At 35.9% G+C, this 13,260-nt stretch overlaps 1 protein-coding gene across 1 annotated transcript; it reads right to left on the bottom strand.

Moving 5' to 3' along the window:
* Positions 1–270: 270 nt before the first annotated feature.
* On the bottom strand, positions 271–12,939 carry LOC138191041 (adenylate cyclase type 10). Its single transcript, XM_069136505.1, has 17 exons — positions 12,933–12,939; positions 12,669–12,781; positions 11,073–11,211; positions 10,432–10,569; positions 9,367–9,578; positions 8,352–8,505; positions 8,173–8,258; positions 7,926–8,062; positions 6,461–6,657; positions 5,069–5,198; positions 4,109–4,244; positions 3,389–3,532; positions 2,689–2,895; positions 1,975–2,246; positions 720–1,003; positions 523–577; positions 271–370 (listed from the first exon to the last, which is right to left on the bottom strand). The coding sequence occupies exons 1-17, from the start codon at positions 12,937–12,939 to the stop codon at positions 271–273; spliced, it is 2,511 nt and encodes an 836-aa protein (XP_068992606.1).
* Between the last annotated feature and the right edge of the window lie 321 nt (positions 12,940–13,260).

Genomic DNA, 13,260 nt, shown 5'->3' with positions numbered 1-13,260 from the left:
TTTTTTGGGTTCTTTGTTTCAGATGGAAATTGCGACCTGCACCTTTCCCGCCCCACGACAAATGCACACTCGAGACGCCTCGGTGAAATGCTTGTACCAGGCATAATATGACATATATCTTAATGAAAAAACTTAAGAAAACTGCTGAAATATATAACAATAAAACCTGGCAGTTTCGTTTCAATCGGATATTTCTTTCCTTCCAAAAAAATCCTTGAAAAAATCGATTTTGTGAAGCCTCTAAAGCAGGCTCCCCCCTTAAGCCACTTTCTATGGATCATAGCCGCTGGATGAACTACTGTACACTTTGGTTGTTTTAATAGGAGAACAAACCTGATTAGGTTGAGCATTAGGTTGAACGGAAATATTCCTACGGTAATTCGAAAAATTTATTCGATAAGTTACACAAAGATTTTAGGAAGTCTGAAAATATTCTACGTGTTGTTGGAAGTCAAAATCCTACAGTTAATCGGTTTCGTTTTCCTATTCAGTTTATAACTTGATTGTGTTTGTAATCATTACCAATGACTCATAAGCAGTCTCGCAGCTCGCTGGATAACCGAGTCTATTTTATATGCTATAATGTATCGATAGTTACAGAGCCTGTCTACATCAGTTATGTAAACGGTTCAGTCTAATTGTAAGAAAATATTGGAAAAAATTTCTCCTGGATCCTTGAAATTTATTACCCAGAGGAATTAATTCAAAAGTCTACTTACCGTTGGTTTCAAGGCTTTGACAACTGGATTCAAATTGATGATAGTTGCTGATGAGGCAAGCGTGGATCTTGAGCCGACGTTCCCAAGGAAGAGCGGGTGCCACATCCTCGGGAAGAGCGCACAACGGTATTTTGGTTAGCATATGGACCGGTGAGAACATAAGCTTGTACTCGGTGGCCTTCTTGGGGGTCATTTCGACACGTTGAAGGCCTCCGTGGCTCAGGGCTGCAGTGAGAAGCGCCTGACAGTAGCTCGGATTTTTATTCGGTTTCGAATGCAGTTGCCTGAACACACGAATATTCGTCGTTAATTCCACTCTTCGACTTTCAAAATGTCTGAACATCTGAATTCATTCGTGACGGCGATCAGCCGAATCGAATTAATATACGTGCGATTCTTTGATTTCAATCGGGAAAATAGTGTTTCAGAACATTTTTCTGACGCGTATAGGAGAAATACATTTTTTTCAAATCAGTACTTATTTTCAAGAAATGAAATAATTTTCAATAAATTCTCATTTGCAAACTTGGTGTTACAATAGAAACCAACGACACACTAATTCCAACAAAGTTATAAATGTACAGTAAAAATTATGCCTATTATTTTTCATTTCGTTTCTGGCCATTTCAAAACTCGATCTGTCAAATCATGTATGATCATAAATAAAACTGCAGTAAGCTTTTTAGCTAGATACTTGTGCTATTGAAAAAATCCATACATCTGCCTGAGAACATATAATTTTTGGTACAATTTCGTTGTGTTTTAAAATTAGGTCTTTGTAATGAACGGCAATATGAAGATAGTCTATTTTTCGAAAGAGTACAAAATTTGAAATCAGTTTTGTTAGTAAATATTGTTGGTGACTAACATTTGATAATAAGCTTGAAACAGTTGAATCCGATGTGAAACATTGTTTTGTCTATATCTTGAAATGAGGGCTTCCTCAGTTCATGAAAAATGTAACCATCTAATTTGGTACGAAAGACAAAATTTTTCATCTCATATTTACATAGATCATCATCGTTAAATTCTATTGTAAACTTTCCTCATTCTATTCATATCTCATGAAACAAAAAAGGTTATGAATAATATCTGTAATACTGATTTGTTTTACGAATATCTCACAGATAATTTTGACTATTATCAACGAAACATGATCTGCTAAGATACGACTCCAAATGGCAATAAATATCCTGATAATAATACCACGTTTGAGTTAACGTGGCAAAAGTAAAGAATATGAGATTCAGATCACCTTTCAAGGAATTCCGGTATGGCTTGTACGTTGAGTATTTGGCAGGCGAGAGCAGTTAAGCACTGTGGATTTATTCTCTCAAGAGTCAGATGCGCTATTCTTTTATCCGCGTAAATTGCGGAAACCGCTTTAGGCACGAGATCATCAAGCGGTATTTCAATCGATGCGATAAGTAGTATATGTTTCACGTCCAGGATAAGGGAGAGCAGCTGCCAAGACTCGAGGTCCATGTTTTGTACATTGTCGATCAGTATGCACCGCCTCACTTTTGGCTAAAAAAACGAGATTGGTAGAAAGAAACGATCGTAATCCTGAAACATTCCCGAGTTAATACGAATTTCAAAACCTTGGCATTTTTTCACGAAAATAATTTCGTTCAAAGCTTGAAAATCGGGTCCAATTCTGAATTTGACATCGATATTTGTAAATTGTAATAAGACCGATGCAAATATGGGTCACAATTAACAAAATTATTTCATTTGGAAGCAAAAAAAAAAAATTGTGATGAATTACGGATTTTGAATGAGTTTACTTACAAGTAAAATTTTTACTATTGATCACATTTATTTTTCGAATTACAAAAATGCTAAAGAGAATTATAAGTTTAGTGTTTTAGAAACTAGTTTTCATCCGAGACAATCCATTGCATATCTTTTTTTTTTTTTTTCACTATAAAGACAATCGATTTTAATTTCAAAGTTATCGATTATTTACCATAGCAAAAATCCCCTTCAAGATCTTGACAGTCTGTGCCTGTCGCTCAAATTCGGGTTCTGAAGTACATCGCTTCGAAATAGGGAATCTCACCCTCATGATTTCGTTTAGGTAACAAAATTCCTCTAGTGAAACTACATTACCTAATTGTTTCACCATCTTTTGCTCTCTCACTTCAACCGAACAGTATTCATGGATATCGAGGATCTGTATGACAAATAAGATCATCAAGGTGTGCGGATATTTAAATTTTAACTTGGAAGATCGAGTTATGTATTCTTATAAATGTCGAAATTTTATTATCAGGTTCAACAGATTCTAATTCAGGTACTGGAGTTGTGGTTAATATTGCATTTCACAATCTGATTGAATTAAGAGAAAAGATTGTTAAGATCTTTTCAATTTAAGACCGAAATTTTTTACGAAAAGCACAGAAAATTTGGGAATTATTGGTGGTCATTAGAGATGATTAGAAAAAAACGACAAAGTACTAAATTATGTGATAAAACTCATAAAGAAATCAATATTAAATTGTAAAACAATTTTGTCACATTTGGAAATGGTACAGCTGCACTTTTTGGAACAATCTTTGGAATAAACGGCATGTTACTTGAAATTTCTTAGAGTTCAAAGGTTGATATGAAGATTTGAAAAAAAAAAAAAAATAAAATAACATGTTCATCAGAGACAGATCACTTACCTCGGTAAGTATGGGATAGATCACGGAATAAGGTTCGATCGCGAACTCTGGAGTCAGAGTTAGTGTGACCGTGGCTATATCTCTGGATTTGATCAGGGTCACGAATCCGTCGAGGAGCCTTGATTTTCCACTGCCACTTTGACCCTGCGAATAGCGTTACCCAGCGTTTATTATCTGTTTGTTTAAAAATTTTCGAATGGGATCCTAAAATTGTCTCGAAAATTCATCTCCCAGATAAATAAAATTGTAACTATAATGTGACACGTAAATTAGATGCAGGCCAAATCAGTTTTTGGATTCTAGATCAATTCCGTAAAGACATCGATTGTCGCATCGAGAACCAGACCCGCTATCCGATTTTTTGAGCTTTTTCAAAAAATTTGTATTCATTGCAGAAACCTCGCTGACTTATGTGTTTATTATGAAAAATATAAGGAACGATGACTTTTCCAAAAATCGTCTAAAATACTTGGAAGATTTTGTGTTAGCCTGAATCACTCGAAAAAGTGGCTTTTCAAATTGGTGATACCGAAAAAATCGTAATTTACAAAGTGTGAAAAAAAATAAATCCGTTCCACATCGATTCAAACAACTTAAAGAATAGAGAATGAACTCAGAGCTCTCATAAAAGGATCTTATCACTTCATAATTATTTCTTTGTCGCCTGACTTAACCCGAATATTACTGTGCTACTAAAACTTTAAATATAACCGTTTATACTTTCACCAAAATTCCAGCATGTTCCCGGTTTGCTAGCCCGATGTCGTCCAATGAGAGACTCAGAATATTCATCTCGACTTTCCGGCCTAAAATCGGGTATCCGGTAAGCAGCTCGGGGTCCGTTTTCCCGAAATTCCTGTACCAATTTCACATTATCCAGTAATGGTCTCACAATTGACTATATTAAAGTTTTTCCGAATATTTGCTTATTGCGAAACGTGGTTTTATGGAACTCGGGGTCTCAATATATTTCGCTAAAGGAGTCAGTTAGAGTATCCATAACTGTTATGATCAGGATACGGGTAATTTGTAGTAAAATAATTTAAGTGTAAAAGTAGAGTAAACCGAACAAACTGATTTTGCGTTGCAAGTACCAAAAAAGGATCGACAATATCGCAAAATGGTTACGTGTACCTCGTTTTGTGTAATCCCAACAACATTCAAACAGTTTGTTTAACAATACCGGTTTTACTGAATTTTTCTAGTTACTACAACAAATGAAATTTTTCTCAGTGTACTTAACAATCTGTAAAGAAGATCGAAGGATTTCTTAATTCCTTCCTAATACATATACAAATTCACTATGTTGCGTCTGCCATTTTGAATTTCATAACCAAACAAATTTTTTATTTGACTATATATTATACTAACAATTATCTGCAAAAATAAATCAACATGCGAAAATTGTTGATAAAAATTGATTTTGGATCTGAAACTGAACAACAGTACCAAATTTCCCGAAAACCTGAACATCTGAATTCTTCAAAACGTCATATAATCAGTAATTCATCTTCGATTCTCATCATGAAATTAATGTTGGGTTATATTATACAGAAAACTGAACTTCTGAAACGCGCAAGCTTCGAGAAATTTCTAAGATAGATTTAAACCGAGATTATTATTATTATTATTATTGTTATTTGTACGTTATTAAAGTGTTACATATTTATGCATTCTTACGCGACATCATCGATATATTCGTAGATTACGCTAAATCCGACACCCTTAAGCATCTTGCTGTCTTGCTGAATGAATCTGTCCCACGGCAAGTCGCTGCGCAGTAATGTTGTCAGATCACAGGTGACCTGTGCTGTCAATAAGAAAAAATGAAAAAAATCCAGAATCTGTAACACTCATTGATTAACAGAACTTTTCACTTCTGAAGTTTGCAGGCCGATTTTTGTTCAACTTTAACTTCATTGGGAAAATTGATAATGTTTTACAGTTTGGCTTTTCACTTGAGGACCTGTTTGTTTATAAGAATATTATCGTTTTATCCTAATATGGAGAAAAAATAGGAAATCGAGATCTTAAACTTAATCTCAAAATGAATTCAAGACAATGAAAGAGAATTATACAAAATGGTGTCAAAAATTTTCATGAAACAATACGGCAAAAAGTAGGAATATCTTTCACCTTTTCTATGCACGTGGTTCCCAGCTCCATCGCTTTCTGCAAAGGTGAACCGATCACGATATATTCGCGCCGTAAGGTGTGTCCAACGATTCCGCAGTGCGCCATTCCTGTATCACAATAACATACGTCGCAAAGTATTTCGATAACAGGATCAAAAATCATGAAAATTAAACATGACGTACGTGAGTTATCAAAAATAAAATCAGTAATGGACCCCGCAGAATCCTAATAGAAATTGGCTTCCGGTGAAATCGGCTGGATTTTCAGTATGTTATAGTATATATCCTCCCAATCAAAAGCTCTCATGGACGCAAGTCCCAAAAATCAGTAGTTTCCGAGATACAGACTTCGGAAGAAAGATTTTTTGATATTTATGGATTTTGTGATTTTCATGAACTACAAAGCTTCAAGGAGGCTTGAAATCTAACAAATCACTCAAGGAATCGCACGATCGATTCTCAAATATAGGCAGGAAGCTGTGATTAATTTGATCAACACATTGATTCGATCCATGAACTCGCTGGTTTACTGGAAAAAGGTGCACGTCAGATTTCGCGTGAAAAACGAGACCCTGCGACTCTTGCAATAATCGACTTGTCCTTGTGCGGAGCCTCTGCGAATCGGCTGTGTAGTTTTTGAATGATATATTTAATTTTAAATCCCCCTTAAAGCTTCGTAATTCGTAAAAATCACGTAATCCACAGATATTAAAAAAATCCATACATCCCTCTTCCAAAGCCTATATCTCGGAAACTACTGATTTTTTGTACTTGTGTCCGGGAGAATTTTTAATCGAGAGGACATGTACCATAAATATACTGAAATTCAAGCAAATTCAATCGAAAGCCAATTTCCACAAGGATTCTGCGGGGTCCTTTAAAAGGATAAATCATGGTTATACTTATAGACAATTTGGTTTCCACTATGTCATCTTACCGGTTGTAATGCTGACGGAAACTTTTTGCACACCGTAGAAATTTTTTATTAAATTTCGCACTTCGACACCAGTTTGCAAAGCAGTCTTGCTAACGGATTCATTCGAATTTTTCTCGAGCCCGAACACAGTGAGAAAACTGATGTCCTTGTGAAATAACCACACTCTGATTACGCATCCTCCCCGATCCTTGATCATGCTACAAATATTAAGCAACAGCATCGTCTTCAGCAACTCTAAATATCGAGTGTATATTTTCTCTTGTTCAAATTCTGAGTCAGCTAGAGAATTTGAAACAAAAACAGCAGCAAAATTTTATTTACGTATACAAAGACGAAAAAGAAAAACGAATATAGAATAAGTGCCAGTCTTGTAAGTAACACTTTTCAAAGTTTTGAAATTGATTAAAATTATGCCAAATCAATTTTCAGCTTAATTAGAGTAATTTCACAACAGCTTTTCACTGTCGGTATCAATTACCAATAAACAGTAAGTGAACTTGTTGAATGATTAAGCCGACCTTGAGCGCTACGTTATCGACCGATATACAGCCTTATTATACATGGTGAATTCCTAAGAATCACGGTCGTGACCGTATTATACTGAAAACGCTGCAATCCCGGCGGCCGGGGTGTGCGGGGCGTGCGAGAAAGAGGAATATATAAAAGCCTCCCCGTCACTAGCGGCATCTGCCACATTTTCAGGTCACGCTTTTAGAGACGGAGTGTTCGGACCTGTGTTGATGACCGTGCTAACGATCCTAACGATAGAGTGATCCGTTGTGTACTACAGAATAATGCGCATGCGCTACTATCGAACAGCAATTATTTGCCAGGGGGACCAACCGTCGTGAACGTAACCTCAAAAATTTGACAGTTGTCGCTGGTAGTTGTATTGAACACCGACAGAGGTTAAAATTTTTGAGGTTACATACCGGAACAATCTCTTGAAACTTGAAAATCAACTTCGCATGCGCCAAATAATTCAATCTTATTGGTCGGCGAAATCTTCCCGCAGCGACATTCTTGTCTGCGATGCAGGCCGGCCAACGTACGCAATATGTGTACGCTTGAATTTTCAAAGAGCGTAAGCATTAAATTCCGACCGTTCTTTGAAGAATCAACTTTTCGACCCAATACCAAATGCTTCCCAAACCTTTCCGAGTCACTACGTTAATTATTTGAGATTCTAACCTCGAAATTTCGTATCAACTACATCGCCGGCAGAAACAGTTTGACAGCTGAAAACTCGGGATGGTCAGCCTGCACGAACAGCCGATAAAACTCGCGCATGCGCGGTTGATTTTCAAGTTTCAAGAGATTGTCCCGGTACATACATCGCGGCGAAATGCTGTCTAAATTGATGACGGTTGGTCGCCCTGGAATCTCTATTCAGCATGCAAGGACGTACAGCGCTTTTAAGCATCAACAAGGCAAATTGTCCAGAATGGGAAAACCGTATTCTCACCCAACTAAGTGTACAAAGATGTCATCGACCAATCTAAGTAGATCTTGAACAGAACATTTCATCGGTATAACATTTACGTACATCGCTGTTACTTGGCGAAATTCTGTCAAATATTCCAAGGGCTGATCAGTATCTGTCTGAAATAATTGAGGTAAAGAGATTAAAATATCCTATTACAATAATGATTTATGGTTTTGTGACACGGTGTTATGTATTATTCACAGTGCACTGGTTTATTTAATCTCACCAGACGAAGTACTGATTCGACGACGAATGTCCTTAGCTGTTTACCAATTTGACGAAGTACGGCCTCGGTGATCGCCGGCCGAGCAGCTGAAATTATTAGACAATAATTTGTAGGATTTAGTAATATATTTTTCTGTTGTCATTTAATCTAGTAATTGCTATTAATTGTAAAAATCTCACCAATGATCAAATCGTCGTAAGGATCGATTCTCTCCCAATATACCGAAAAATTCTCGTCAACTGTAAACAATTTCGTCCTCGTTGAGCTGTCCGATTTCCCAAGTATGGTTGTTCTTTTCGCAGCTTGCCTGGCAGACGTTTTTAAACTCTGTATCTAGAAGTAGGCCCAAAAAACAACTATTGTATGTAATTACGAGACAGACGTGAATGCATTCTCACAACTTTAAAAATTTAATTCTACGGTCAGTGATAAAAAGAACTCGAATTTGACTGAAATTTATTTATATATCAAGAGATATGTCAAGTTTAAAATATTTTAGTTTGAGTATCTAAAAATGTATTAACGTAATATTCACGCATTTTTTCTTACAATCAGCCCGTGCTTTCACTTCAATGAAGTAAACATTCAGCTGATTTATTAGAATCTATAAACTTGCAAGAACTTCATTTTACTTCGATTCAGCGTCAAACTGCAAGTTTCATAGTTACATCAAGTTTTTGCGGAACATTTTAATAAGCACAACTACTGAAATTTTAATAATTAGTAACTGCAGCATATCTCCTGATCGGCAGGATTCGGAAGTATGCGTTTTGCATTTATATTACAGATGTCTAAATGAAATGGTAAAATTTGTCAAATTCAACATTCAACTCCGCATGCGCAAGCTGTGTCAGATTTTTATGCAGGCTGGCCACCTTAAACTTTAGTCGTCAAACGCAGCTTGCAGAGGTTATATGGGCGATGCTATTGTTTTCAGGTTAAACAGACCTGGAATAGTAGATTTATTTATTCGCGAATGCTTGGCAATTTTGTATTGTGAACTGACTAATAAGTGATGGTAAGTTTGACATCTCATGTCTCGTTTCGAGTAAGTTGGCTCCCCTGCGATAGAGATGAAAATGTTACCGCGCCACGATCTCACGTTTCAATAGAACCCATTCATTTTGCCCATGCGCAGTAGGTGACTCAGTCTGGTAAGTTTCAACGCTTTCCATTGGAAAATGTAAGCGTTACCTTCACGTTGTAAGTGTCCTTAATCACGTATTCGTAGGTTGAAGGATTGCAATGTCCCCAGGCACTTCCAGCCAGCACCAGATCGCCAGGAAGGCAAACCTTTTTAGCCAGTTTGACTTCTTCCAGCGGTGGACCAGCCAAAAGATAGTGATAACTGCCATTCCCGCCGATTACCATGAAAGTCAGGTTTCCAGCGGAGACAGTAAACCTCACTGGTATACCAATGAAAATAAAAGAAATACAACAAAGAGAAATTGACATCGATAATTAAAGAAATGATTTAGATCGAATAAGACGAAAAAGCACTGACGTTTCAGAGTAACGTTTACGACTGTCTGGAAATTCCCGACTGCTTCCTGGATCCTCAAACCGCAGGTTATAACCTCGTGCAGGATGTTGAATATCAATTGATCCTTTCGTACACTCCAGATTGCCAATAGTCCGGTTCCTGTTCAAGGAAGGCTCTGAGTTCATATAATAAAAGGGTGCGGACTTTCACGCAGATTGATACAAAAAATGAAATTAAAGATAAATCAAGTGGAAACTCTAATCTTGACGTCGACTTTCAGTAGATTTTCAAGTCCACAGGCCAATTGAAAAAGTGCCAGGACTGAATAGTTTCGAAATAATGGTTGACGGTAGTATTTCACGCTTGGATTATTCGCTTATAACTTCACGGTAAACTAAGCGATATTTACTTATCATTTTTCAAATTGAAGGATATAGGATCGGGAATGTCGTAAAATGTAGTGCAACAGCGAAAATGTTATGACATAGGTTTAAATCACCTTAGAATACAAAGACTAAAAGGTCGTAATATTTCGCTAATATTATCCCTGACAAGAATTCCGTTCGACGCGAATAGATACGCACAAAAAATGTATCAAAACAGTGAAAAAACAGACAGAAAACCGATTCTGCCTGTTTTCTAACGGTTTTTAACACAGTTTCTGTACGTGTCTATATGCGTTTGGACAATTTCCACAACTCACTTTCTTTGAGAATATGAACAAGTTCGGTAGATTTACTAACATCTATACGTCAAACTCATTTTCCACAATTCACCTGTAATTTTGATGACATCACCGCCGTAGGAATAAACAGCTTGGACAATGTAACCGAAGTAGGCATTTAGAGTTGCGTTTAGACTGATGGAGCCACCTTGGCCAGCGTGTTTATACATTTCACAAAGCATCGTCAATCCTGAATAATTAAAAAATCAGTACTGTATCATATAAATCGATGAAAACAATAAGGGTCGGATTTTCGATAGATTGATTGGTTAAACATCAATAATTTTTATGAATTTTATTATAAGATCGTCGTACGTTGAATGTAATTCATCAAATTAATGTCATATTCGTGATCTACCGAGATCTCTTCCAAAATAGAGTCATAGAAAATCCTGAAATTATGAACAAAGGCTTTGATATCGATGCTTCATTTCCAAGTGCTTCAAAATTGTTCAAAAACTGAAATCAAACGAATCTGCTAGTTTTTTTTTCAAGCAATTTTGAAGCGATTTGAAACAAATTATCGATATCTAAGCCTTTGTTTATAATTCCAATACTTTCGTTTCTTGATTTACAAAGATATCTCCGCAAATAACGAATACATTAGTTTAATAAATATGTTATGTAAAAGTGTCTTATGATAAAATTGATGAAAAGTACGGATGTTTGGCGAACCAACCTCTTTAAACTAACCGGAAACATCAGCCAACAAAACTATCCCGATAAATGTCCTGGGATCCTTTTTAAGAAGATTGGCTGTATTCACCAATTTATCAGGCACCATTGTTGCCAGGAGTCTAATCCGTCTGTTTTGCGACTGAATCTCCATTACCTGTGAATGGTTACTTGAAAATTAGTTCGCTGCTAATAAATAACTCAGAACTAAAAATTAACACTCGATTCGGAAGAAGAAATTGCCTTTAACGCTAATGAGTCACTGAGCTCGAATTTCACCTTGAACATTTTTCAAACTGCTCGTAGAGTCCTTTGATCGTGGAAATGGGCCTCTGGGCACCATTCTTCATGTGAAATAAAGTCTTTGTTTTGACACATTTGGCACTTTCTTTAGCTTTACCGATGTTTTACAATATTTAAATAATCAATTTAGGTTGGAAAAACTGCGAGCTTCTTCTGCGATCCTTAAACAATACCTGGATACTTTTTTAGATTTTTAGAACTCATTATTGAAGCAAAATATCACGTTTGCTGTAATTAGTCCTAACACGACGGCGTCAAACGTCTTATATTGTGTCCGATTATAATTATCAAAGGCTACGTATCGCAACGTAAAAGGGGTATAAAAACCGTATTCTAAATACAATTCTGAACAAAAACACACCTATTCATTTTATTTTTACCCCAGTATGAAACAATAAGAAATTTCGATCATGGTTAAGTATTTTTCATGTCATACCTTTATTTTTGCGCAAAATCATCATTTTTGGTGTGTTATTATTCCGAATTGCATATAAAATCCGGTTGATATTAATTTTTTTGTGTTCATGATCCGTGCACCGGATATTAAGAGATAACTCAGTCCATGTAAAAATCGTGTATAGTATTCCCTTAAGAGTTATTTTACAGTCAACCCGTACGTACTGCTCTATTTGTAGTCAAACCGGATTTCTAGATTTTTAAGGATTTCATATCGTTTCCGAATTTTCAATAATTTTAACGTATTTTCCTGAAAGTTCTTGTTCCTGGCTTGAAAAGAGTTACAAACATTTCATTAAAAAACAGCCAATTTGATAGAACTTAGATGTCGCTAAATGTTTTACACAATCTCAGATATTTCAAACCGAATATTTTCAGAAAATTTTACCTATCTCGAAAAATCTTAAAAGCGTTCAGGAGGTTCCCATACGATGTCGATAGATTTAATGAAATTGCAAGAATCGCAAAAATTTTAGGTAATACTTTCTAAGTATCTCAATAGTTTCATGTTTTCTGTTAAAACTTTGACGTGAATCCAAAATATTTGTCGAGCTTAAAATTATCTGGCAAATAGCAAGATTTTTTTCAAAAAATGTCCAAGGTTTGAAATGCTTGAAAGGATATTTCACGTTCCGAAATAATTTCAATTCGTAACTATGCAATCCATTCGACAGTTTTTAAGTAAGTATATTGGTATTATTACGATACACTCCGAGTACCTTAATCTGCGAATCAACGCGAGTTCGTCGCTGTTTCAGAAATTTTTGTATCTTCTGTCAAAAATATTGCATTGATTTCTCAATGGGTACTCGATTTGCAATCTGTTACCCAACGTGGATAAATGAAAAAACTTGCCTCTGGTAAGCTTTGCGTTATCTCTTTGAAAACTGGGGCGAAAAATTCAGCCCTCCATCTGGGGCTGTTTTCTTCCTGATAGCTAACTTTGCTAGGATTTCTCCAACGTTCTCCTGGAAGCACGAGTTTTTTTCGTTTTAATACACACTATACGATTATTCTTATTGCTGTGTATATATTTGTTTGCTCTGTTTTTGAAACCAGACACTCAATACTCGCGTCGATACGTTAAATATGCTTTGTTTTATTGCGATGTCAACTTACCTTGCATTTTTTAACTGATTGTGAAGGTTAAAACCTTTCGTATTACCTTTAACAACAGGCGAGAAGCTTGCGAGTAATTTTCATTAATGATCTTACTTCAATAACATCGCTTCAATTGTCATACTTATAACGAGTGTCTGATATTTATCAAAAAAATTCACCAAGATTTTGGCATCGCGGGGTTAAAAATTTTCAGACACCTGAAGGCTCTTTTCTTAAAAATAACATGCCTTTTTTGAATCTTTAATCAAGATACTAATGGTTATGTAGGGGAAAAAATGACTGGAAAAAACGTTTTTTACACCAGGTTGCTTCAATGGAAGAAAAC

Source organism: Neodiprion pinetum, chromosome 5 (assembly GCF_021155775.2).
Source record: "Neodiprion pinetum isolate iyNeoPine1 chromosome 5, iyNeoPine1.2, whole genome shotgun sequence".
In the NCBI taxonomy this organism is placed as follows: Eukaryota; Metazoa; Arthropoda; class Insecta; order Hymenoptera; family Diprionidae; genus Neodiprion; species Neodiprion pinetum.
The sequence above is the reverse complement of the archived record's forward strand: the minus strand, read 5'-3'. Positions and strand labels throughout refer to the sequence as shown.